Genomic DNA, 27170 nt, shown 5'->3' with positions numbered 1-27170 from the left:
AATTTTCAGTATACTTACACTGTTTTTAATTTTTTAGTGTGTAGATATGTGGAAACGGAGTCCCTGTAATTTGGCCATGCCTTCTGAAGTGGATGTAAGTCAGTTCATGAATTGCACTGATTTTCATATAAGGTTCCTACGTTTAACAAATGGTAGCTTATACTTTGGGAAAACAAAGACTCTTACTTTTTTAAAAAAGAAAATGAGTTTTTTTAGAAATCAATTGTTTAGTTTTAGAAGTTGTATTCTTTAGCGTTAACTGCTAGAAAACAGTAACTCCTTAATATAGTTCTGTGTTTAGAGCAGGAATAATAACCAAAGAATTTTGAAATGTGGGAAAAGATGGTACATGTTACGTAATAGCATTAAATGCCTCTGTCTTTTTTTCATAATACTTTGTCATAATTTTTTGATAATGCTTTTTTCTCTCAAACTGGATAAATTTAAAATTAGTAATATCGGAGCAGTGGTCAAAATGAAGAATCTTGGGTAGTATTTTTTGCTGATCCATACTACACATGAACTGTAAATATAAATGATCAAAGACAGGAAAGGGATCTTTTGATGAGAGGTCCCATATTTATTTTATTGCCCTATTTCTTTCTCCTGCATTCCTTTTTATTATGCACTCAGCTGTTTATAATTGGTTAGTTGTTTCAACAGATGATTGCTCTTCTTCATCCTTTCCAGGCTAGCACATGTACTATTTTTTTTATCTCTGATTTTAAAAACAAGAATTTTTGTTTTCTTTTGTGTGTGTGTGAAAAGCACAAAGCTCAAATCATCAGAAGTAGACTATATATTCAGCTCAAGAGAGTAAACCCCATTATTTTTTGGTAACTTACGTGCTCCTGGAAGAATGCAGCCTGAGAAGAAATGTTTAGTGTAAATACCAAAGAGTGGAATTTAGCTGTAGAGGACAGGTTGGCTATCTAAGCAGTGCTTCCCAAACTCTAGTGCACATGCAAATCACCTGTGGTGCTTGTTAAAATGCAGATTCCAATTCAGCAAGCTTGGGCTCAGGGCTGAGATGCTGCAGTGCTGACAAGCTCTTACATCACAGTTTGAGTAGTGAAGCCCTAATACAGAGTTTCTCAGCCTGACTCAATTAGAAGAACCATCTAGGACACCAATTAAACATACAGATTTCAAATCCAACTTCATACCTACTTACTGAGTCAGATCTCGGGATGGGGCGGGGGGACATGGAAATCCAAAGTTTTACCAAGTACCCAGGTGAGTCTAAGTTACTCTTAAGATCATGGTTTACCAGGAAGATAAGAGCATTTGATTCACAGGCTAGTAGGAAATATACAGAATATATGATCTAAGTCTGACTAAAAAATGCAAAAGGTTCATAAAAATTTTATCAACTTCCCTAGTCTCCTTCAGTGTTGTCCCCACTGTTACATGACAACTGTTCCATTAAAAACCCAGCCAAAGGAAAAGATCCTGGTCCTAATCACCTCTGTGACATTCTAGTTTTCCTAAAGGACAAATGTGATACTAATTTATGAAATAAAAAGAATAGGCACTGTTTAAAGCGCTGTGCTTATTACATTTATTTAATGGCAAAGAGATTTAGTTTTCTTTTACTTTTAAACAGTTGGTGTAATTGAATATATCAGGAGAGTTTTAAACTACTTAAGTATAAGTAGTTGGTGATCGTAGGGACAAAGAAGTTAGTCAGGCTCTCCCCTCCCCCCACCGCCAGCTGCTGGCCCTGACTGGCCCCCCAGTCTGATAAGATAGTACATCCCTCAAGTGCCGTCCATTCTGAAGATGTTGTTTGTGTATGCGCTTATGTAAAGCACCTTGGCTGTGTGCCTCTTTTGTCTCTGTACGCTGTAAAGGGGGCCTGCCATTTTGGGGGACGGGACGGAGACTGGGCTGTGGCTGAGGCGGAAACATGGTGGAGACCGTAGGCCGTATTGTACAGAGCTGCTGAGAAAGGGGGCTGTGGGGGGCCATGTCCCAGGGCTGGTGCAAAACAGGCTGCTGTGAGTTATGAGGCTGCTACTGGCTGCAGGTTGTAACCTGAAAATGTCCAGCTGTGTGCAGCAGTGAGAAACCCCTGGTTGTGTCCCAGGAAACCTGTGAATAAAACATGTCTGCTTTGCCTTCAGCTCCACATATCTTCAAGTTCTCCAAGTCACAGATACCTTACCCCCAGGACCACAACCCACTTGGACATTGACACGACAGTGATATTAGTGATTTAAGAATTCTTGTGCTAAAAAGTATATTTTATTGTTAAGTTACTTAGATTCTTCTCTTTGGTCATAATACAGATTTCATTATATCTGCTGTCTCTTGATTTGATTGCTTAGGTGGAGAAATATGCTAAAGTGGAAAAATCTATCAAATCTGATGACTCACAGCCAACAGTCTGGCCAGCCCATGTAAGTAAGCATTGCAGTCTTCATTTCTAATGATGCTGCTTCCAATCTGGGATCTGAATTTATTAAACAGCAAAAGTGGTTGCCTTTAGTTTGGGATCTTTTTTTTAAAAGGACTTTCTGGGAGTTCATTGAATTAAAAGAAGGAACAACTAATTTCGTTTCTCATAAAGTACAGTTTTCAGTTTAAAAGGCAATTTTAATGCATAACCGCATTTTTACTTTTGGTGGCATATTGGTAGTTCTGATTTGTTTCCTGTTTCAAATTAGTAACTAGTAAATTATTCTAAGTATGTCTCTTAAGGGAAATACTCTGGGTCACTTACCCTATTTGTGATGACAACTCCTTAAATGAAGAATAGGCATAGTATTTTAAATAAGGTGAATCTAGGAGTGAAATGGTAAGAGACGTTTTGTATGTGCAACAGCAAAAAGACTAATGACAAATAGAAATAGAGCTGCCTTTGAAAGTTTACTTTTATAATTTACATTCATATGTCCATTGTATGAACTTCTGCCATATTTCACTTAGGTTTTGTTAACTAAATATCCAGATGGTACGCATATTCCCAAAGTTCAGGTGAAAAAGATTTCTGGGCTTTATTATCTTCAGCAGTTTTAAACAGGTTTATAGCCTACGTGCCATGTGTTTTCCTATTGCCACATATGTTAGTGTGTTGTTTATGCCTGATTTTTGCCCATTTCTGATTGTGTTTATTAAAGAAGGCATTTATCTGGTGTCCATAAGAGAAATTTCAAACCTAATGAAAGGTTTAAAGAGTTTATTTGAGCTGGAGCTGAGAGCCAGACCCAGAAGCAAAAATCTCAGAGGACTGAGAAAATGCCCTAAGGAATAGCAATTTTACAGTTTATACATTAGAATCAAAGGAAAAGACAGAAGGAAGGGTACATGAAATACACTGGTGATAGATAAAGGAGGCAGGAGAAGGTAAATTGGGGAAATTTCTAGGATTGGATAAAAAGTAAAATGGAGAGAGACATATTCTTTTACATTGGTGAGTGCAGGATTGTTAACATTAAATATATGTGGTTTACAGAGGTATGTGGAAAGATAATCATGAGGAATGTTGGGGTCATCTCACTGGGGTGTTTATCTGGAAATCTGGAGAAGAGGTCGTCCTGGCATTTTAATTTTAAGTATCTTATCCTCGAGACACAAAAACAATGGGTGGGGTTTGCTCAGAGTAAAGATTTATCATAAACCTTAGGATGTGACTTCCATTATAATGTAATCAGTTTTTATGATCAAAACATCCCGTGTGGTTACTTTCAGTTACTGAGTTTGTCAGGCCTGCCAGGTAGCCTCCTTTCATTCATGCTCTGTCTTTTTCAGGATGTAAAAGATGATTATGTATTTGAATCTGAAGCTGGTAATCAGTATCAGAAAACAAAGCTGACCATTTTGCAGTCACTTGGTGATCCACTTTACTATGGTAAAATTCAGCCATGTAAAGAAGATGAGGAAAGTGAGAGCCAGATGTCTCCATCCCAGTGAGTTCTGTTAAATGTTTATAATTGACAGAATCAACCATCAGAATTTATTTAGCCACTATTGATAAACTATTAGTGATTAAAAATTTCCCCTTGGGATTCATTTGTTAACTACTGCAATTAGATATGGCAGTAGACCCAAATCAGTAAACTTAAATTATAGTTACTGGGTTGTACAAGAGTTATTTAAAATAACAGTAATTTTTAAAAAAAATCCTATGGTATAATTATTTTTATATTTGCTTTGAGGGATATGCCTGTGATATCCCTCTTGGTATATTTATGTTTTACCACTTAGGAGTTTAACCTCTAAGCATGAAATGGTTGCAGGCAATGGTTTGTTTAAATGGGAAGCAAGTTTACTGTAAATGTAAGAATTGTTAAAGATGCTAGGTATTTCGGCACTGTGTTTAAGGACACAGACTCAGATCTTCATGTAGTTACTGGCTCTAGAAATATATGTAGTTGATCTTCCTAAATTTATGAACTTACATATAATTAGTTTGTTTTTATTAGTTTTTTAATCAAGTTGATACTCTTTTGAAAAGAAGAAAAATCAAAGAGAAGCTCATCAGAAAAAAGCAGGGCAGGTCTATGTTAAATTGTTTATTTATAAAGCCTTTACTTAACACAAAATACTAATTGAAACTGCAGGAGAAAAATGGATTTTAAAGAATAACCTCACCGATGCCTTAAAGTCAGTGGGAGGGAACAGTAGCAGTCAGGGAATCTTCTCATAGTTTTCTCACATTAGCAATTTCTATTGTTGTATGTTAAGTAGAAAGGTCAGATATTTTGATTACCTATATTTTTTTAAAATCTTCCCCTTAAAGATATACATTGGTCATTTTAAATAAATTTATTAACTTTTCTTGAACACAAGGGAATAACATGTTCCCATTTAAAACAAAATCAGTTCAAAAAGCAACCAATTAGATTTGTTTGACCAGAAAATTGAATTTTTTTTTTTTTTTTTTTTTTTGCCTTTACATCAGGGAGTCGCTGCAAAAATGCATGATTTATTGCCTTCCAGTCATTCTCCATATTCATAAATTACTTGATTTGATAACTATGAAGTTAAAGTTTGAGCTGCATTAACCAGGTTTTTTCTTTTTTTTACATTTTATATTTCAGCTCCTCCACAGATGATCATTCAAATTGGTAATTAAAAAATGAACAAACTCACTATTTTAATCTGTTAAGCAAACTCACTATTTTAATCTGTTAAGTTTGACATAAATGTCAAACTCTTTAAAAAGACTTGGTAAAGAGATTTTATCTGAATTGGTGATAAACTATCTTCCTCGTCTAAAGTATATTCTATGGTCCTGCTGTGTAGAACAATGATTTCCAAAATCAAAGGTTAAAGTGAGAGGAAGGCCACAGGCCTTACACATGGAGTTCAGTGAATTTTGCTGTAGGTCAGACACTTGCAAGGGTGCATAGCACTTGGTAACTTTCAGCCCAAATTTTGTTTCGATACTTAAGTTTTGTGCCTAGTCTTTCTTAAATGAAATCAGCCAATTTATTCACAGAATTATTGCATGCAAAACTTGGTCATTGCTTCATAAATTTAAATGTAGTTTTGATTTTTTTTCATTTCTTGGTAGATTTTAACTCAATTTATGAAATTGTCACTCAAATGTGGAAGCCTTCATAAGTAATCCCAGGGTTCCTCTTATCTAATACTTTTCTCTCTTTTTAAAACATTTTAGGTTCATTATTGGATCAAAGACTGATGCTGAGAGGTGAATATACTAGTATCTTTATTTTTTATCTGGATGGATATGGAAAACTTCTGTCTTAGAGGATAGAGAATACTCTGTTAGTTGTCAAAACTTTGGTTTTAGTTATGCCATAGGTATTACCAGAATTTTAAAAAATAGAATTAAGAAAATAACAGTTAAAAGAATAATGTTTAAAATAGTTTTACTTTAAATAAGAAAACTTAGACATATCTATGTGGTAGGTAAGGAAGATGATTTCTAGGTAGCACTTTAATCACAATGTAAGTGAAAGTTATTGGTAATGTTTTTGGCTGATTATTGGTTAAATAAATGCTGTAATTTCTATTTAGAAACAAGATAGATGCTAAAACTGTATCTTTAGATTGTTGATTTAAATGCAGTGTTTTGAGCATTAGTTTGTCATTGAAAAGATTAGAATGTACTTTTAACAAAAAGTTAAATGGCCAAATTTTAATTTTTGTGTTAATTCTGATGGAACTTTTTTTCATTATCGGATATATGTTTTCTATATAATAAATTTGTTTAAAAGAGTTAACTAATTCTTAACTATTTTTTCCTAATATTTCAGGGTAGTCAATCAGTACCAGGAATTGGTCCAGAATGAAGCCAAGTGTCCAGTCAAGATGTCGCACAGCTCCAGTGGCTCAGCCAGCCTGAGTCAGCTTTCTCCAGGGAAAGAAGCAGAAGTGTGTTTGTTTACCTTTTTGTGCCTACCCTGTTTCCCCGAAAATAAGACCTAGCCGTACAATCAGCTCTAGTGCGTCTTTTGGAGCAAAAATTAATATAAGCTGGGCTTATATTAATATTTCATGGATTTCCTTGTGTGAAATTATATTCTTCTGTAGCACCTATAATCACTGAGAGTACTTTGCAGAGTTTTAAATTATGTTTTCATCTAAGAGTTATACTGGTATTAATTTATGAATTACTGATTTGACTTTAATTTTAACAAGTCTACTTGATGTCACTGTCCCTTAGCAGCAGCCTGAGACCGTGTCAGTTCAGTCTTCGGTACTGGGGAAGGGAGTAAAACATCGACCCCCACCCATCAAACTTCCCTCAAGCTCAGGAAGTAGTTCCTCAGGTATTAATTACATTCCTTAGTTTCCTGTAATCTACAGTAAGAAACGTGTGATCTTAATCAGTTTTTAAGACTTTACTTATACTTTGATTTTCACAGAATTTTGAGTTGTAAATTTAGGAAATAACTTTTATATTCTTCTAGGTAACTATTTTACGCCACAACAGGCCAGCAGCTTTCTTAAGTCTCCAACTCCTCCTCCTGCTTCTAAGCCACCAAGTCTTTCTCGGAAGTCATCTGTGGATCTAAGTCAAGTTAGCATGCTTTCTCCAGCTGCCCTGTCACCTGCCAGTTCATCACAAAGTGAGTCATAACTTACATTCTTCATTAACTCTTCATAAGCTTTAGCATTAGTGTTTCTTAAGACAGCTTTTTTTGACCAGTGAAGTAGTGAAATCTGAATGTACTGTGTACTCAAAATGTGCAAGTTTTGAGAAGCTTCTGGCAAACCTCTTGTTGAATGTATGTATTATGTGTTTAATGTAATTGTATTTGTTTTTCTGTGTGTATGCACTTTGTGTATACCTTTCTTATAGACTTACAACCTACACATCTCCTTAAAAAAATCTGGTAGTTAAATGTGGCAATAAGATTCCAAAATATTTTTTTATTTCATTGTACTCGAGGATCATTTTACATTTTGTATAAACTATGCAGCTGATACAGAAAAAAAAAGTCTAAAGAGTTGTTGCTGCAGTCTTATCTTTGTATATGTAAAAAGCCAACTAGTTCCAAGGTGGTGATACAATAAACTGAAAGCCAATTTTTCATAAACACTTCTACACTCTTAGAAATTGTTGTCAGTTACTAAACCGTGGTGATGATCATAAAGCATTATCTGAAGATAATAAAATGTAATTTTTAGTACTGAATACTTTTTTTAACCATTAAGAGGAGTTATACAAGAATTCTAGCATTAGTTTGGGAGAATTTCTTGAAATGAATAAATATCTGAGATATTAGTTACCAATTTACAAAAATGATTCCAGTTTTTTAGATTTTTTTTGTAGATAACTAAAGTGTGCTGAAAGTTTTAGTACACTGCACAGTGATAGGGTGGTCTTTGCATTAGCTAAACATCTTCATCTTGATAGCTCAAAAGGTGTAATTTTTCTGCCTTCTTGTTTTGCACAAAGAAAAATTTATAAATTTCCTGAAAGTCTTATTCACACTTCTTATGTTGTGGGTATGGATTATGTTAATCTACTGCACACAGTTGTTACTTTAAGTAAGGGTTGAGTGACAGCTTCTGGACATTCACATTTCTTTCCTTTCTTTCTGCAGGACATGAAAGCTAAAAAAGAAAACACCTCAAGAGCTTTTGGTTTTATTTTTTTGGTTTTTGTTTTTTTTTGTTTTTTGTTTTTTTTAAAGTTGATAAACTGTGCATACTTCATTCACAACAGATTTTCTATACATTCTACATTTAAACAGAAGTACACAGTTACTGTTAAAGATGCAGTATTATCTATCAAATATTTACTTTATTACTGTGTTTTGTAAATTTGTTTGTCAGGATAAACTTGATGTGTTAGGAATTAAACGTATATCTAGGTGCCAAATATGATTGTTAACCATATGTAATTTATTAAATATGTTCAGAGTTTATCTCAGATTGTTACAGAAAATAAGCAGTATTTTAAATGAAGTCCTAAATTAGTGAAATCGTAAATAACAAAAATTAATTTGAATTCCTTTTAAACTTTTTAGGCCAAAGGTAGCATGTAGGAAAATAACTTTTAAATGGGTATTGTGGTAGAATACAAATGTATACTTTTACTGTTACTGCAATAGCATCTCTGATGGGATTTTTAGGTGATATACTGCATCCTTAATTGTAATTGAGTGTAGCAACACTCATGTATCATGTGTAGAAATTAACACTTGCAGTTAACTGCTTAAAAAAAAAACTGGAACAAATTGTCAGTGCTAAGTAAGATTCCATTAACCTTATTTTAAAAAGGACTGGCCATTTATAACAAACTAGCAATTTTTATTTTTCTCAATGAGCAGGATCTGGAACTCCTAAGTCATCTACTCCTACACCAACCCCTTCATCGACCCCACACCCTCCTGATGCTCAGAGCTCAACTCCTATTACCCCTTCAACCACCCCTACTCCCCAAGATTCAGGCTTCACCCCTCAGCCCACTTTGTTAACTCAGTTTGCTCAGCAGCAAAGGTCTCTGAGCCAGGCAATGCCTGTAACGACCATTCCTCTTTCCACCATGGTAACATCTATAACTCCAGGAACCACAGCCACCCAGGTCATGGCAAACTCTGCTGGACTTAATTTCATCAATGTAGTGGGGTCTGTTTGGTAAGTTTGAATTGATGCCCTGAATTTTTTTATTTTAAGATATTCTCACCAATGTGAATGAATTCTTATTTGTGAAATTAAGAACAAATTACATGTTATTGAAACTGAAAGAAAATAGTTTGGATATAGTTAGAAGCTGTCTCAAGTATGTTTTCATTTTAGGTAATACATTTATTACATGCATTAAGACGATACTACTCATTGACAGTAGCTTAGATTTTCCTGTTCGTCCTGTTACCATTTTTTATTCCCTTGTTTAGTGCTTTTCTCTTTCAAATTATACTGTAAACCTTAATAAATATACAAAACTTAATTTTAGCCAACTTTGCTGTCACTTTCTAGCATAAAAATGAAACTCAGCTTTGAAATTGAAGATAGAATTATCTAATTGTGTGTGTTCAATAGTTTGTTTTTAAGTCAAAGGAATAATTATGTAGCTGAATTTTTTTTCCCCCTTTTGTAGTGCAAGTTTAATGCTTTGTTTTGTTCTCCTGCAGTGGAGCTCAGGCTTTGATGAGTGGTTCAAACCCTATGCTGGGCTGTAACACTGGTGCCATAACTCCTGCAGGAATAAACCTGAGTGGCCTTCTCCCCTCAGGAGGTCTGCTACCAAATGCATTGCCCGGGGCTATGCAGGCAGCTTCTCAAGCAGGTCAGCATGTTGGAAATAATAACCTCTAAAAAAAATAAAGTACATGCTAACTTAAAGTCATTTTAAGGATATTATTAAAGACATTTAACTTACTTATTTCATCAAGTATCAAAAGCTTTTTAAAATAAAAGGCTTTCGTTTTGAAAGCCTTTAAAGTTCTGATATTTGAAGTAAAAACCATCTAGCAATCAACTTCTCTGAAGAAACTTGGTAAGCCTTTAAGTCTGCAAATTATATCTTTGCCTTCCAAACATTTATAATAAAATTAACATTGATAGTCTTGCTGTTGTCAGTGCAGTCTTATTCCAAGAGAAAGAAATGTATTTTGAAAACATACGTTGTGCAAGAAAGACAACATAGCATGGCAGGGAAATGCCCAGCTTCTGGACCCAGACTACCTGAATTTGAATCCCAGTTGTGTAACTGAGTAGCTGTGTAATTATGGGAAAGTTACCTTTGTGCCTCACTTTCTTCATAAGTAAAATGGGAATAACAATAGTGCTTTACCTCATAATTGTGAGGAGTAAATGAGTATATACAGATGAAGTGCTTAAACTGTGCCTCAGACCTAAGCATTAAAGCTGTTTGCTCTCATCATCAGTAGTAGTAGTAGTAGTTAATATTACATATACTGGAAAACAGAACACTTTGTGCTCTTTTTTAATGCTCTTTAAGAGAAAGCAACATAATATCTTGGAACAATCCAATTTCTTACTACTGGGGAAAAATTTAACAGGAAAAACAAACTTGACAGTAAGAAAACTTGAAAAACTTTCTATGACTTAAGAGAAAGAGAGCCCCAAAATACCCTTTAAACACATTAACAGATTGCTGTGATTCCCTAATTCCAGCTGATGTTCTTATTTTAATGTGTATAAATGTACTCTTAATGGCAGAAGCCCTGGAAATGTAATCACGTTGAGTTTAGAATGTTCATATTTACATGTAACTCTGGCTTCAGGTGCTAACTGGCGCCTGAAAGAAGCCAGTTTTTCTCCTGTAGTCTCAGTTCTATCAGCTTTAAAATATCCAACTTTAGTAGGTACTTACAAGAAATACATGAAGGGATGTGAACGTGCCTTTGGTAAGCTGTAAAGCATTATATACAGATGCCATCTACCTTTAAAGGGAATGATGTCAACTCTTTTCATGAGAATTCCTGAAAGGCAAATCAATACTGTCATGTTTTCATCTGACGAAGCTGTTTTAATTTTTATACAAGGCTTTGATACTATCACCTGTGATTTCCTGCCTCTCATAACCTTTTTTCAAATACAATTACATGCTTAGAGGACAAGATACATTTTTAATTAGTTCAAATTGTGTATATTGTTGATGAGCAAAATATACAGGTATTTTGACACCTGGGTCAGAAAACTACAACCTATAGTCCAAGCTAAGAATGACTTTACATTTTAAAAGATGTGTTTAAAATAAAACGAAGAGGAAGAATATACACAGTGGCTCTATGTGGCCAGTAAAGCCTGCTGAAGAAGTTTGCCACCCACTGGTTTATGTTGTCACAGATTTGGGGTACTTTACATTTAACATAGCATTGTTTCCTGACATTCAGTTTGATTCTTACACTCAAAATTCCACATTCTTTAGCATTATTAATATTAGCATTTGTCCTGTAAAATACTAGCACAGAGCACACTGGTTCTCAGTTATGGTCATCATCATGTATCATGGATTGTGTATCCTTGAGGACTGGCAGTGGGTGCCAACCTGAAATGCATTTGGCACAGCTGTGGTATTAGGTTGGTGCAAAAGTAATTGTGGTTGTTGCAATTATTTTTAACCTTTTAAACTGCAGTTACTTTTGCACCGACCTAATCGTTTAATTATGTTCACGGTCTCTGCATAGTTCTCCAGCTAACAGTCAAAACAGTGATTAAGAAGCCCCAGTTTGTGAAATACAGAATAAAATGTACATGTGGTGCTGCACGTCTTTGATCTCAGTATTGATGGATATAGGTGAAAAAAATGTTTAAGATATTTAAAAGTACAGAAAATAAAGCACATCTTTGCAGAAAGTATTTACGATGTTATATATACTAAAGTAGAAAATATTTTCAAGTGTAATAAAGTTTTAATTCCCTGTTATAACCATGAGTTATATTTAACAGGTGTTCCATTTGGTTTAAAAAATACTTCAAGTCTCAGGCCCTTAAATCTACTCCAGGTAAACCTGAAACTGCTTTTGATTAAAGTTTTTATACCTTTTTTTAACGATTTTTTAAAAACGATGTATATCTGTACATAATAGCATTTGAAATTTTGAGGCGGATCAGAATCTTGAGGGTGTGGTTATTGCTACCTCTGCATGGTCAAGTGGGTAGGGAGAAAGCATGGGCATCTTATACACCGCACTTTCACTGACCCCTGACAGCTACCAAGGAGAACACTGCCTCCAGTAGCAGCAGTAGATAGAAAGTAATTCTTCTCAGTGAACATTTTGTATATACATAATATGTGTTACTGTTTGCTTACAACAGATTTTGCGCTTGAATAGAGATTCAAAAAATAGGTGTTGTGTGCTTTTCCTAAGAATATGATTTCTTAGCACAGTGCCAGGCACCTAATAGTCATTCAGTAAACGTTGGTTAGATTACAGTTTGTGTCTAATGGAGAGGCTTTTCTTACATACGTTATCAATGTCAGCACAATAGAGTTTGAAGGATTAGTACACACTGTATGTGACTTACAGTATTTGGGGGTGTTATGCTTTAGGTCCTCTAATGGTGGAGTTCAGTATTAACTTAGGTTGGAAAATGGGTGGCATTATCTACAGAGAATTTTTACAAAAGGTAGACATGACTATAAAGATCTGCAGACACAAAATGGCAGAGCTGTGCATTATTGGGAAATAATAACAGAGCAACCCAACCTGGTATTCAGAAATAACAAATCGGGCAATGTGTTTACAGCCAAAACAAAACTTATTTATCTGAAATGCAAACTGTGTCAGTATTTACAGACTGTAATTGCGGAACAATTTACTTGTAATATGGACAAACCACAGATCACATTGGTTTGTTTAGCCCACGTTCTTGTAGATTGCTGTCGGAATTTCTCTCAGGGATTAGTCTCAGTGATAAGAGTGGAATTAGTAAAACTGATAATAAGGAATAAGGACAAAACCACTTTATAAATAATATTTTGCTACATTTATTATCTGATTGAGGAAGGAGAGTTTGATCTGCACTATGTCCAAATTTCACTAACAATGAGTTGTGGTGCATGTAGAGATTTAGACTCAAGGACACCTTTTTTTTGACTGTACAGACCTCAAAGGTCTGTATTTGGTATCGACTTGGACTTTTCTCCTAAGGACTTCAAAGTGCTTATAACTTATACCCATATAGAAGAAAGTGGAAAAACCATTGTTTCCTGATGCATTTGGAATGCAGTTTTGATTTTTCAGCATGGAATTTTCTGAATGCTTCTTAGAAAAACCTTTTTAAAAAATTTTTGAATTAATTTAGATTCAGAATGACAGCAAGTTGTTCGCAAACTAATATGGACATCTAATGCACTTTTCAGCTTTGGAATTTCTCACTGTTATATAAGTACCCATGCATTTCTGGGTTTTGACAAAGCTAGAACAAATTTTGGGAGATGAGTTTTCATAATGTATATCTGATTTTCACTAATTACTTGTTAATACTTTCTAATGCTGTTTTATATTGAGGTAGCTGTAAGAAGAATTGGATATCTAACTTAAAGAAGATTTATGTTTGAGTATTAACATATTTGAGAGCCCTCAGTAATAACACAAAAATTGTTTTAAAATAGATCTTTTTTTAAGGGTAGGGATATTTTCATTTTTGTTCACCCCTGTTTCCTCAATCCCTAGAAATATGCCTGATAACATAGTGAATGCTCCAAAAATATTTGTGGAATAAATAAATTTAAATAATGGAAATTGGCTAATTCATGTTTAAATTCTTTGTAGCTTCCAGGTGGTTCACTGATTTTCAACACTCTGCAGCAGCAACAGCAGCAGCAGCAGCAGCTCTCTCAGTTTACACCCCAACAACCTCAGCACCCCACAACTTGTAGTCCTCAACAGCCTGGGGAGCAGGTATGTGTCTTTCTGGCCTTCCATATGCTTTATATTATAAAATTGTAACTTTTTTTGTATGTTCTGAGCATATTTCTAGTTCTTTTAATTAGTTTCAACAAACATTTCCTATACTGTTTTTCTTTTACTAACAATAGTAACTACCAGTTACTGGGTGCCTGCTTCTAATTCTCAGAACAGCAATACCGAGTACACGTCACTTCCATCTTGCGTGGCATGAAACAGATTCAGAAGAATAACTTGTTAATGGCCATACAGTGAGTGGCAGAGCGGGGACTCAAACCCAGGTCTTTCTGCTCCATAGGATAGTATTTTCTACCTAGTCAACATCCTTCTGTTTACAGTATTTTGTCTCTGTTAGAATAGAAATGTCCCTAATAGCATGAAGCTTAGAGCAGAGGGAAGGTAGACAAAAACAAATACTTGAATAATGTCAAACAGAATGAAATTGAATTAGAATTGCAGTAAATTTAAAGTAGAAGGAACTACAAGTTTTTCTGAACCTTTGCTACACTTTGGAATCATCTGGGAAACTAAAAAATACTGTTTCTGGGGTCCCACCCCCAGCTTGCAATTAAATATATGAAATTTCACCATCAGTCCTGCCAGATAGTCCCCTTTTCAATATCTTTTATTTCCTTTTTTTGACTTAATATGTTCACTGGAAATTCCAACACTGTTGCAAAAAGTTTTAAAAAATAGGTTTGATGAAGCTTTATAGAGAAGCCTTAGGAATTATTAATAGAGGCATCAAACAATAAACCAATACATAATCAATTCTGAAAAATTTGATTTTCTTCCTTTCAAAATACCATACATTTGTTCTTGCTAATTATAAATATCTTTGAAGCCTTTTCCTTATGTTACCTTTTTTTTCCTTATGTTACTTTTTTTTTTATTATTAAATTTATTGGGGTGACAATTGTTAGTAAAATTACATAGATTTCAGGTGTACAATTCTGTACTTATGTTACTTTTTACAAGACCTAATCTAATGTTGGTATTTTTTCTCCTATAGGAAAAAGTACTAATTTTTTTTTTTTTACCAGCACAAATTGTTTTTCTTTTTGTGCAAGTCATGTATTATTTTTTTATTCAGGGTACTGAACAAGGTTCAACCAGTCAAGAACAGGCCTTATCTGCGCAGCATGCTGCTGTTATTAATCTTGCTGGAGTAGGAAGTTTTATGCAGTCACAGGCAGCTGGTGGGTATCTTCATAACTTAATATATTGCATTTACTAAGTGTCTATAATCTAGTTGTGTTCTCACCTTTTTAATGATTTCTTTTCCTGCGCTTATAAGCATTAACTAGGAAAAGTAGTGTAGTGCATCAACTGTTAAATCAATTGGTAGCCCTCTGAGGTTTTTTTCCATTGACAGTTGATTCACCAAAAGTGCTTTGACTTACATATATATATTAATATCAGTTGTGTTTTCCTCATGTTACAGTTGGCAAAATTATATACAGCTATCCAGCTTACTAGAGCTGCCAAAGCTGTTAACGCTTCAGTTTCCTGGGTGATTTGAGACTGCATTTACAGATTGCATAATTTTTTGTCTCATTCTGGTAGCTTGTAGTTGCATGAATTAAGATTTAATGTCAGTAGCATGACTTCTATAAGCCACTTTTTTCATTTGTAAAAAATGAGATTGTACTAAATGACTGTTTACCACTTCTAACAGTAGTGAACCAAAGATTTACCTTTAATGAAAATTATATTGTGAATTGAAGATATTATAACTACATTTAATTAAAATCAGTAAGCTAAATTTGTGAGAAAGCTGTGATAAAGTTTGCGGATTGAATGAGTATTGTCATCATTTTGAATTATCACTGGGCTTACTATACCTTTAGAATCCTATACAACTGCCAGTGTCTGAATTTAGAATAAGCAAGATCTTACATACAGTTCTAATTTAGAGCTAGTGAATTTCCAAATGGAAATTTATGATTATAAATCTTTACCACTCAAGTTATACATTTTCTAAAACAGTTGTATAATTTAGTGTAAAGAACTCTAGGCTGAAAAACCTAAGAATGGTCCTTACTCCAGACCTGCCACTAATTACTTTTTAGTGAGTCACTCAAACCATCTGGGCCTGAAATTTCCTTATCTGTACAGTGAGAGGGTAGAACTGATTGTTTTGAACTCAGCTCAAAATGGAATAATGCAGCCTCAGTTCACTATCTTTGATGTAATAGTATAGTCTGATATTCATTGCAACATCTTTTGTTTAAAGTGCTTGTGTCTACCAGTTTTATCATTATGGTAGTAGTTTGGATTTCTCCCACTCCTTTTCCTTCTTCATTGATTACATTTTTTAAACATGTACTGTATTTTACATTTTTCAAAAACACCTTGTCAACAAAATAGCACTAGGATCAAATTTCATTGAGATGTAAGAAAAGAGGGATACAGTGCTCAAGCACAGGTGCACTCCCTTCCCTTTTATGTCCAGAAGTTCCCTCAACTAACAGGACACTAAATTTATTCTGAAATGTCTGTGATTTGAGACTTAAGATTAATCATACTGATAACTTTTCTATTTCATTTTCTGTGTTGTCCTTTTCTAACCCTGATAGCCTTCAAACTTTCTGACTGGCCTGCTTTCCCCTTCTCCTCTGTAGTGTTGTCTCAGCTTGGCTCTGCCGAGAACAGACCTGAGCAAAGCCTTCCTCAGCAGAGATTCCAGCTCTCCTCTGCCTTTCAACAGCAGCAGCAACAGATACAAGTAATCCAGCAACTTCACTCTGATTACATTTTAAAGATACTCTGCTCCAAAAGTACCTCAAAATACCTTACTTTAGTTTCATTTTACTGTCTTTTAAGACTATAGTAATAATTTATTTTAGCAAATTTTATTTAAAAGTGACATTCTAGCCAGTCAACTTGGAGCACTGAATATATTTTGTACATTTAAGCCCTACTCTTCCTAATTTAAAATCTTTCATGAAGTGCTGGTGGCACACTAATATCCATTTTTGTAGTTTACAGTATAGTTTGAAATAGACAGTTCTAAGTGCCAAAGGTTAACTTTTTAATATTGTACTGCAGAAAAAGGCAAGTATGCCAGTGTTCCTATTAGTAAATGTTATACCTGTTTCAGAAAAATGTTACTCCATTTTAGGAAGTCAGCATATTATAGTTGACTGTCTTTAATATGCAGGGTGGTTTTCTATTGCTATAAATTTATCATACAACAAAATGGTAACTGAAGTTGCTGAGTTACTGCAATGTAGATTGGCAGGGCAAAGTAACAAATATTTTTGAAGTTTACCAAGAACCATTTTAAAAGCCCTCAGCAGGCTTCTGTGCCACTGGTGCTGTTTGACTGTGCATTGTCTGAATGTGGTATAGTCCCTTTTTGTTACCTTGGTGCTTTCTCCCTTTCAGTTTTTTTGTTGTTTTCATCACTCTCAGGAAAAGCACCTTTTCACACCTGCCTACACTGAACATAACTTGGTTTCTTTTTCCTCTCCCTTTTGCAGCAGTTGCGATTCTTGCAGCATCAAATGGCTATGGCAGCAGCAGCAGCACAGACAGCTCAGCTACATCGTCATCGGCATACAGGCAGCCAGTCAAAAAGTAAAATGAAGAGAGGCACGCCAACCACTCCAAAATTCTGAGTCTTGCATTATTCTTTTTCTTTTTTAAAAACATAAGAGCATCGAATCAAAAGGATTGAGTTTCTACTTCATTTTGTTTTTTAAAAAATGTCAGTATTTTACATTGGTAGATGGACAAACTTTATACAGAAGCACAGGACAACCCTATGATTTTTAAATAAAAACAGGGAAATGGTTTAACAATCTATTAGGGTTGGTTTGCTGATTATGTCATTGCTTTTTCAAAACGGTTTCACTGTACATAACACATGGAAGTGGCCTAAGAAATACTAGAAACATGTTGCGAAAGAGTTAGTTTGATATTTATTTAGTATAAAAGGTTTGTGCACAGTATAACAAATACAGTTTTTACAAATCTGTTTTGAAAATGTGGTGGTTATTTATTTGGGTTTCATACTTTTAATTACTTCATCCATCAGTTTTTTTACTTCTTTGTGTCTCGTAACTGCTCGGCTCATACAGTCCTGAAGTTTAGCTCCAGTCAGCCCACTTCCACCTGAAAAAATTGTGCCAACACTTTTAATGTTACTTTACTTGTAATGATCAATATCATGTCGAGTTATAAAACAATAGTGTAAACCACAGGTAGTCTCAAGATTTGCAAGTGGTTTTAACAAGACCGCCAAGTGATTCTAATGCACGCCATAAGTTTAAGAACCACTGGTATATCATATAAAAAAAGTAGGGAATTTGAGATAACAAACTGTCCTAAACTTGCATTAGGTAAACAGTGAAACATCCCACATTCCATTTGGCCCTCCCTTACATACAGAAGCTCCCACAGAGTTTTCACTCTACATGTTTAGGACTGAAATACAAGGAACATGCCTGGTTTGTGAAGACAACATAGCTTGCCTTCCTCATCCATTACTACGGTTAGGGTTCCAGTTGCCAGATGTTCCTCCTCTCCAGTAGGGTCAACTATGAGCAGAGTGCTGTTTTAAAAAATTTTTAAGTGAAAGTTATCAATCCACGAAACACTTTATTTTAGAAGAATACTTAATATGCTTTTTATAAGTTTGATTAACTTACTCATCAAACACTGCAAAGGAAGTTGCAACTGGATGAGTTCTAATGTTCAAGTAATTTTGCTTCTTTAAATTAACCTCAGCTAAAGCAGTCTCTTCATTTATAGTAACTTCAGGCAACTGTACTACAAAAAGGCAAATATGTTAAGTCAGTTTTTCACTCTAGTGTAAGTAACAAACAAGGCTTTCTGTGCTTTATTTTTTAATTTATTGGGGTGACAATTGTTAATAAAATTACATAGATTTCAGGTGTACAATTCTGTATTACATCATCTATAAACCCCATTGTGTGTTCACCCAGAGTCAGTTCTCCTTCCATCACCATATATTTGTTCTGTGCTTTCTTAATTCACTCTTCCCTGCTTAATTTGTCCAAAAGTATTCTTTTAAAAAAAATTATCTTAGAACAATTAAGGTAAATATAGTGTGTTAAACATTGTTACTCTTTAATTTAGAAACACTAAAATGAGTGACAGCTAAATCATAACACCTCTAAAAAGTCTGAAAGTTTAACAAAACATAACATTATGACAGAAGTAGTAGTATTGCTGTTTATTAAGGTTGCTTACCATTTTTTAAAGCTGCTAACAAAGCAAATGTACAGGCATCCAAAATATTTCCATCGTAGTCGAGGCAAATGAGGTCACAGTATAGAACCCAAGCAAGCTAAAACAGTTTACACAGATGTAAATTAAAGCCTTCTAGTAGGTACTGCATGATATTTGCTTCAACTTACGTACCACAGAATTCTCAGTTAGACAAGATAAACTTCAAGGCTCAGAAACTTAACCAAAAACAAAACAAAAGAACCCTTTACCTTAATGAAGTAAAAAACCAAAAAAAGTGGACAGGTTTGGTAAAAACTGGCTTTTGGCTACCAAGCTGACAAGTGACGAACATTTCCATTCCTGTTAAGTTAGCAGATGAGGGAAATGCTTTTGAAAGTCCCAAATGAAAATCAAAATGCACTTGCCCAAAGAAACTTTAATACATTAAATGTTTGGGTTTTAGAATACTAATCAAATAGGAAAAGTCTATAGGTTCTAGTCAACTTAGTTCTAAGTTTTCAAACAGACTTGAAATTTACAGTGTGGACTCACTTTAAACACATTAGCTGATCAGACATACAAATTAACAATAATGAATTAAAAATATGTATATTATTTGTTGTGGCAATTAAGGGAAAAAGAATTACCTAAGCTTAAAATGTAGCTTTCAGTCAGGCAATAAATTAGTTAACATTGGTTGTTTTTTATGAACTACATAGTTTCAGAATAAGACTGATATTTTTATTGAATTCCATCTAAAAACAGACATCCCGTATTTACTGTGATTTGTTATTTTAATTTCCCTGTTCATTTCTCCCCACAAAAAACCACTTCATAACTAATAAAAGCTCATAGCTTCTTTATTCCTCTTACCTTTCCTGGAGAAATGCATAAGTCCTCTTTCTGAATTATCTGTGAACTTGATTTAATGACAAAGCACAGTAAATGAAAGGTCAAAACTATCTGAAAACGAAGGATACATTTTATCACGATAATCTTACTTTTCAATGACATCTGCAATGAATTGGCTAGCCACTTGGGCCTCTTCTCCAGGAGGTCCAGACCGAAATCTCGAGGAACACAGAGGTGGCAGATCCACATTAGGAACTGAAAGAAACACTGTAGCTATGAAAAACTCATAAGTTTTCCAGATTTCTTTCAAAATACCTTAACCTGTAACGGGAGATAGCCCCTCTACTCATACCCAACTGTTCCGCATTTTTAAAAGGTTGGTTCCTCCTATAAAGAACAGATGGCTAAAGTCAAGAAATAAATAGATAATGGTATAAACGGAGAATCTTGATGGAAATAGAAGTTTGCAATTACAGCCCTTTGCCTAAGAGATTCTGTTTTCTTGGTTGATGACATTTGAATGTATCAACAATTGATCAAGTCTGAAAATTTACAAAATTCTATTTTGCTAGTATGCTATCTTTTAACACATAGAGAATACTTCAGGAATGTCTGCTTCATTACTGTGTATTTCTTATTTTCTTCAACTCTACTAGGACTTGTAAACTACATTAGCATTAAATGTGTTAAATTATTTGTATGAAAATTACAAAATCATTTAGCTTACCAACATATCCTTTGTTAGGGGCATCTGTTGGTGGTGCTGCAAATTCCTATAGGAGCAAACAAATTTTCCTATGAAAGCTGAAAAAATTGTGACGACAGCTTAGCAGTCAGTATGGAAGGTTCTACCGAAGACCACATTAGCTAATTAACCATGAGCATCTATGCTTGGGATTTGTGTCGGGGGCTCTATGGACCAATCCTCACAATAGCTCTGCAAGGTAATAAGGCAGTACAGCATAGTTCACTGTAGTGCTACTCATCAAAGTTACCTGGGGCTCTTTTCAGGAAGTATTCATTGGATTTCTGCTCCACCTTTGCTTCTACTTACTCATTAGCCAAGAATTTGAATTTAAACCCTAAGGTAATAGTGACACAGCTAGATTTAAGAACTGAGCAAAACCTCTGGAATCACCTGGTTCAAATGTCAGACTGACACTTTGGCTGAGACTGAAAAACTAAGTTACTTATTAACCTCTTACCATTCAACATCGTCATCTGTAAAATGGGACCTACTTTTAGGGATTGTTAATGAGGGTCAAGTGAGATAATGCCCATTAAATCCCTAACAAAATGTGGCAGTAAGTGCTCAAATCTTGTTAGATATCCCAGCTTTACCAAGGAAGAATCTGAACTTAGGTGAAGTAACTCTCAGAGTGAGTAGTCAAAAAGCACAGGCTTTGGAGTCAAAGTTCTATTTGTGAGACTTCATTCCTGAACCTCATGGAATGAGGTTCACAAGACAGTAAAATTATACCCCAGATGATCGTTCGGAGAATTAAACTGGATAATTCTATAAAGCACCTAATATAAGGTGCCTGGAACATAGCAGGTACTCAGTACCTGGTAGCTATTCCCTCAAGCTTTTCTTTTGAGTGATCTCAATTTTTTACACATTTGCACAGATTAAATGCCATCACTGGATAAAAGGATGTCACCAAAAAACCTCAATTTCTCAAATGATAACCAAATTTTTTTTAAAAAATTAGTTTCAGGTGTACAAAACAATATAATAGATATTTATAGCCCTCACAAAGTGATACCCCCCCCACGACCAAATTCTTAAAAAATTAAAGGTGGTGAGGATTTGATAAATTATTTGATTTCAGTACATTTGATGTTCTTAAATTACAACTGAATCATTAAACAGGTCGTATTCAATAAAAGATTAAAGCTCTTGGGAAATGAAAACAAATACTACAAAACTGACATCTGACTTTCCTAATCAACAGAATTAAAAGTGTATATTTATATTACAATCTAATAAGTATACGAAGCTAATTTGGCAACTCAAATCTCATTAAGACATATTAAACCTACCGCTTTAATTCCGCAAATCACTGTAGTATTTCCTAGCTTCACTAAAGCAGAACCATCTGCAGTACTAATTGAACCTGAAAAGAAGCAAAATGAAAAAGTCCACAGTGTTTTCATTTTTTACGTATGATTTTATCTTGTTACATATCTTAGTTTCTTATGAAAATTTATTCCTAACTTACCTCTGTAAAGTGGTATGACTACTGTTATAAAAATTATATACCTGTCCTTGAATTCGAGTTAATCATTTTCATTCAGTCACAGGACTGTTGTACAGATAAAAATCTCTTGACACAAAAATCACTGGAATCCCTTAAACATGGTAGAATTTGGCTGAAATATTGTTTAAGTGGCTCAGAGGCTAAAACATGGGAATGCCACACAGGTAAAACTGGAAAACTCCATGTTTGTAACAGAAAGTTTAATAAGTTTAAGACATAAAACCATGTCATAGAGATCTGGAAGGAAGGAAGGGGAGGGGGGGAACGCTCTGTAGTTACTTTAAAATGAACGTATCAATTGAGAGGAGTGAAAAAAAAAACTACAAATAAAAATTCTTTACTAGTATTAAAAAAACGAAAAATTCTAGTTTCAAAACTGAAGCAATTTCAACTTTCTACTTTAGAATTCAAAATATCCTCACCTATGTTGACAGTTGTGGTTCTGAATTCACCAAGTTCTCTTCCATCAGGACGGCAGTTCTCTTTCTAAATAAATACATATGACAGATTACATCTACATGTTTGTTTTACATACAACCAGGGAAAACACATTAAACCTTGTTAATTGAAATTACTTGAAATGTTTTTTTTGGTATAATTGACATATAACAGTTTCAGGTGTACAATGTAACAATTCAATATTTGTATGTGAAAAATGTCTTTAAAAATATTGTTATCAAAAGTCATAACATGTACATAATCACCTTTACTCACCAAAAATCTCCTGAAATACTCCAGAGGTTCCACAGTTCTGAAATGTTAGCAATATATCCGAGGTAAGTTAATGAATCTTAATATAAATCCAGAAACTGGAAAAGATCTTAAAAATGTAGTCATGCAGTATAAATCTCCACAATGTGTAACTAAGTTTCCTTCATAAATTCTGACACTTATGTTGCCACATAACTAATTATAAGAAGTAGATACCCTTGATGTAGCAAGCACTCAACTGTCCTTAACTCTGCCTTAAACAATTTCAGGATTGGAGTCCAAAGCCCTTGGGCTTCTTTAAAAGGATTAGTCCAGGTGTTAATGTCACTCTCCCTCTGAAGCAGGGATTCTCAGCACGGAAAAAAAGTTACATCTTTATTTTTCACCACCCTATAACTGAAATTTAGCATATTCTTAAATTCTGACTGGGTAATATTAGCAGTACCTGCGACTTTAACAACCACAGACATTAAATGTTTTCGTTTTTACTTAATAGTTGTTGAAGGTAGATATAGACTCAGTTACTTTGAAATTCCAGGAGTTATAGACTCCCCACTAGATGTTGTTTAAGTTAATTTTAAAACAAATATATGTACATCACCGTATCATGAACTCGGGAATTTATAGAGATAAGTGTTTCAATATAATTGGTTTTCTTCGGAATCCTACTTATCCGTTTAAGAATTTGACTCCGAGAACGAAAATCTGTAGGCTTCACCAGAGTGCCACACACACACACAAAAGCTTAGCTAAAATCGTCCGAACAGGGCACAATCCTTTTAGAAATAAATTACGGAGGGAGAATAGAATGGCACGTGGTTCTGATGCAACACTTTTTAAAAGAATACAACTGTCTCCTGGGGCTAAATGTCCACTACACAACAAGGCACAAGCGCTCGGCAGCGGGTACTGAACCCTATATACAGTCTTTTCCATCTTCCCGTCTCAGTGGCGGGGAGAGGCCCCCTTTCCTTTCACTACAACCACCTCGAGGTCCTCCCGCCCGTCGCCTGCTTCCGCGAGAGAAAGTGGGAAGATGGTGGGGTGGCCTCCAGGTGAGAAAATCCCAGCTAAGGGTTAAAGGAAGCCGCCATCCTTCAGGATACAAACTCGCGCACACCCGCCGCCAACACTCACTTGAACCCAGCCGCCATCTTCCCGCCCGCGCGCCTGCGCCTGCGCGGGGGTAGGACCCTGCGCCTGCGCCTGCGCCTGCGCGGGGGTTGGGGGAGGACACTGCCTACGCGCCGCGCGCCGTCTGGGCCACTACACTTTTCGCAGGGACTCCAGCCCCCTTCTTCTACCGCTGCGGGAGACCGAGAAGGCCAGGGCGTCGCTAGGGTGCGACCCGACCCTTCGCTTCAGCAGTCACTAGCCAGACGCACCTGTAGGTTTCTTTGCATTCTACGCGTTTTGACGAGTCTGCTGTTTTAGAAGTGATAAGCTTCTCTGTTTACAAACAGTTCAAGAGTTTAAGAGAAAATCGACTTTATAGCAAATAATCCAGTATTGAGCGTGAAGCATTAGCCCAATGTTCTTAATCCAGTGTTTCTGCGTCCTTTTCCTGCCTCCCTCTTAGGTTATGCCTGGGTTTTCCTTCTCCCAGGTAAAGGGCTCCCTGCTTCAGCACTGGAGATTACATACATTTTCTTTGCGCTCATTATCCGCACCGGGTTACACTTTTCAGGTCCTGGGGCGGGCTCCACAGAAGCTGCTTTTATTGTAGGTTGCATCGTGGGGTTGCCAGATAAAATAAAGGACATCCAATTAAATTTGAATGCCAGATAAGCAAAGAGTAATTTTTTACTATGAGTACGCCCCAAATAGTGTATGTTAGTAGTTGTTACCAGGAGCTGGAGCAGGGAAAGTTTTAGAAATAGTGATGATGGTTGCAGAAAATTGTGAATAATTAATGACACTGGATTGTGCATTTTAAATAGGTAAAATAGCAAAAAAGAAATTCAGTTTTAAAAAGTTAGGTAACATACCAAAAACTTTTAAATGTGTGGATTGTATGGTATGTGATTTGTATTTTAGTAAGTCTGTTAAGAAAAAAACACAACTTAGTTGCTTATCTGAAACAAATTAAGTGGGCGTTCTGTTTTCCCTTAGTGCTCATTCTGGCAACTGGAGCAGAGCGCCTGGCTGGCAGACAAGAGCCATGTGTTCTCGCCTCGCGAGGGCGCTGTGGGCGGCGGGCGCTGCCTCTCTGCCGGCGGGAGGCGGGGCTGCGGGGCCGGCTTCCGCATGTGTGTAGGTGCTGGATAGGGCGGCGGTGCAGCCGGCGCACGGAGGATGGCTTCGCTCCCGCTGCTGCAGCTGGTGGTGCTCGGCGCGGTGCTCGGCGTGGCGCTGGCGGCCGCAGCCCTGATACTGGTGAGAAGGGGTTGGGGACCGACGCGGGCCTGGGCTCACTGCTCTTCTGGAGATAAGGCCCCAGGCGTGCTCTCCTCCTCACTGCCGGTTCTTCGACGTGTCCCTTTTCACCATGCTTCCCCTAAGCCTTGAGCCCTGAATTCCTGTCCTGCAATTTCACATCCCTTTCCTTCCGTTGTTAATTTTTATTTTGGAGCTTTCTCTCCCAACGTACCCAGAGCATTGTACGTTTATTAATGTTGGGACGTGCTCACCCAGGCTTCACCCGTCCCCGGGTCCCCGGACCCTCTGTCCATCCCGATGGCCCCGCCGGGGAGGTCTTGAGCCCCCAGAAGGTGAGTGCTCTCTAGACTCCCTTTTCCTGATGCCGTTAAGCAGATAAGAAGCGGTGATAGCCTAGACGGGAGCCCTCTATGACAGATTGGAATGAATCAATGGATTACGGAGACCCACCATGGACATAGGAAGACCGAGATAGGCAAGGCCTGATGGTAACCATGCGTCTGAGGGTCGTTATGTCCCAGAATTAAACACCCTGAATTTGCTGCCTCTCAATGAGGCAGTAAAAAAGATTTCAAACTCGATTTTTCTTTGCCATTATTCTGGAAACACAGAATCATTGTAAACACTTGCTGGTCCATAAGTAGTGGAAAACGGCCAAGTGAACTTTCTCCCATATAATTTGGAGTGAGCCTGTTCTCTAGTAAGTAAATGCAGAGGTTTCAGCATCCTTGGCATCAGCAGCCAAGAAGGCCACTCTGCCATCTTGCCAGAAAGTTTGTCAACTCACAGCTTAGACATAGTGTAGATAGAGAAAAAGCACTGTATCCTGATTTCTTTGGTGATTTGTGTCTGAGAGAGGAGTCCTCTCTTTCCCTTGGTGGTATATGGAGATTTTAGTTGTTTTTCAGGTTTTTGAGCAACTCAGGTTTTTGGCGGGGCAGAGTATGACAAAAATCCTACATTGTATCAACCTTATGCTGAATCTGTTGTACAGATTTACAGCTGTACATTATGAGTTTGTACTGGGAGTATTTGATCCCACTGGCTTAAAATGATTGTAAGAGCTACCATTTATTGAGTACTTAAAATATCTTGCGTATTCATAGTTTAACAGGATTATCTAATTTGATCTTGAAAATAATAGTGGCAAATGTTATCATTAGCTACGTTTGTCTGGAAAGGCAACTGAGGTTGGAGGGATAAGCTCATGTATACAAATGTCACACAGCTCATGGAACTTGTTTTTTTTTAATACCACAGTGAGAAATCATTACCAAAAAGCCATTAATATTGTTTACATATATATATATATATATATATATATATATACACACACACACACACACACACAAACACACACACACACACACACACACATATATCCACCCTCCATACGTACTTCCTCCCCACCCCACCTTTCTTTCTGGATAATTTTGAAGCAAATCCAAGACATAGTATTTTATCTGTAAAGCCTCAACATTTATCTCTAAAGATAGGACCTCCTCCCCTTTAAAGTATAATGGCAATAGGGTTATCACAGATTTTTTTTAAGTTAAACATTCTTCCATGCTTTTAAATACCCATCATTTCCAATGCCTCATGCATGTCTTAGTGTAGTCAGTTTGTTCCAGTCAGCAGTCACACACAGCACTTCATTGATATGTCTCGGGTGTTTTTTTTTTCTCTTCTTTTATTGGGGAATATTGGGGAACAGTGTGTCTTTCCAGGACCCATCAGCTCCAAGTCAAGTCGTTTTCAATCTAGTTGTGGATGGCACAGCTCAGCTCCAGGTCAAGTCGTTGTTTTCAATTTAGTTCTGGAGGACACAGCTCACTGGCCCATGTGGGAATCAAACCAGCAACCTTGGTGTTATGAGCACTGCGCTCTAACCACTGACCCAGTCGGCTGCCCGATCTGTCTCAAGTCTTAAATTATAACAGTTTCTTGTCCCTTTTTTTCCTTT

General features: G+C 36.1%; 3 protein-coding genes across 29 annotated transcripts in view; 2 read left to right on the top strand and 1 right to left on the bottom strand.

Moving 5' to 3' along the window:
* SUPT20H (SPT20 homolog, SAGA complex component) overlaps positions 1 to 17613 on the top strand; it is a 33812-nt gene extending 16199 nt beyond the window's left edge. For 8 of the 23 annotated variants that reach the window (XM_019736506.3, XM_019736502.3, XM_019736499.3 and 5 more), the window contains 15 exons: positions 38 to 94; positions 2331 to 2402; positions 3754 to 3911; positions 5046 to 5072; positions 5627 to 5659; positions 6228 to 6345; positions 6638 to 6743; positions 6885 to 7043; positions 8754 to 9060; positions 9558 to 9712; positions 11842 to 11897; positions 13671 to 13799; positions 14899 to 15004; positions 16430 to 16533; positions 17291 to 17613. In XM_019736506.3, the coding sequence (XP_019592065.2) occupies positions 38 to 94; positions 2331 to 2402; positions 3754 to 3911; positions 5046 to 5072; positions 5627 to 5659; positions 6228 to 6345; positions 6638 to 6743; positions 6885 to 7043; positions 8754 to 9060; positions 9558 to 9712; positions 11842 to 11897; positions 13671 to 13799; positions 14899 to 15004; positions 16430 to 16533; positions 17291 to 17428 (1725 nt within the window). In that variant the 3' untranslated portion in view covers positions 17429 to 17613. The remainder of the gene's footprint in view (positions 1 to 37; positions 95 to 2330; positions 2403 to 3753; positions 3912 to 5045; positions 5073 to 5626; positions 5660 to 6227; positions 6346 to 6637; positions 6744 to 6884; positions 7044 to 8753; positions 9061 to 9557; positions 9713 to 11841; positions 11898 to 13670; positions 13800 to 14898; positions 15005 to 16429; positions 16534 to 17290) is intronic. The other 15 variants (XM_074330001.2, XM_019736509.3, XM_074330003.2 and 12 more) reach the window with 9 other exon arrangements.
* A 95-nt stretch (positions 17614 to 17708) lies between these two features.
* EXOSC8 (exosome component 8) lies at positions 17709 to 24015 on the bottom strand. 2 transcript variants are annotated; one of them, XM_019736515.2, is made up of 11 exons: positions 23966 to 24015; positions 22832 to 22868; positions 22540 to 22603; positions 21900 to 21973; positions 20584 to 20629; positions 20006 to 20111; positions 19878 to 19923; positions 19026 to 19122; positions 18461 to 18581; positions 18257 to 18363; positions 17709 to 17924 (listed from the first exon to the last, which is right to left on the bottom strand). In XM_019736515.2, the coding sequence occupies exons 1-11, from the start codon at positions 23980 to 23982 to the stop codon at positions 17809 to 17811; spliced, it is 831 nt and encodes a 276-aa protein (XP_019592074.1). In that variant the 5' UTR covers positions 23983 to 24015; the 3' UTR covers positions 17709 to 17808. The 2 variants fall into 2 exon arrangements, with proteins under 2 accessions (XP_019592074.1, XP_088649504.1); XM_088793378.1 differs by lacking the exon at positions 23966 to 24015 and adding an exon at positions 23430 to 23452.
* A 48-nt stretch (positions 24016 to 24063) lies between these two features.
* ALG5 (ALG5 dolichyl-phosphate beta-glucosyltransferase) overlaps positions 24064 to 27170 on the top strand; it is a 43020-nt gene continuing 39913 nt past the window's right edge. Inside the window, exons 1-2 of one of the 4 annotated variants that reach the window (XM_019736595.3) lie at positions 24064 to 24215; positions 24941 to 25204. In XM_019736595.3, the coding sequence (XP_019592154.2) occupies positions 25124 to 25204 (81 nt within the window). In that variant the 5' untranslated portion in view covers positions 24064 to 24215; positions 24941 to 25123. Of the gene's footprint in view, positions 24216 to 24940; positions 25205 to 25346; positions 25540 to 27170 lie in introns of those variants that run through there. The other 3 variants (XM_019736596.3, XM_074330009.2, XM_074330008.2) reach the window with 3 other exon arrangements.

Source organism: Rhinolophus sinicus, chromosome 16 (assembly GCF_057876585.1).
Source record: "Rhinolophus sinicus isolate RSI-liver-muscle chromosome 16, RSI-T2T, whole genome shotgun sequence".
Taxonomy (NCBI): Eukaryota; Metazoa; Chordata; class Mammalia; order Chiroptera; family Rhinolophidae; genus Rhinolophus; species Rhinolophus sinicus.
The sequence above is the reverse complement of the archived record's forward strand: the minus strand, read 5'-3'. Positions and strand labels throughout refer to the sequence as shown.

Bases quoted from the DNA above. Each gene is read 5' to 3' on its own strand.
- EXOSC8 (XM_019736515.2), bottom strand. The intron at 21,974-22,539 runs GTGAGGATATTT...GCTTCTTTTCAG, and splicing joins AACCACAACTGTCAACATAG to GTTCAATTAGTACTGCAGAT. The intron at 18,364-18,460 runs GTAAGTTAATCA...TTTTTAAAACAG, and splicing joins TCCTTTGCAGTGTTTGATGA to CACTCTGCTCATAGTTGACC.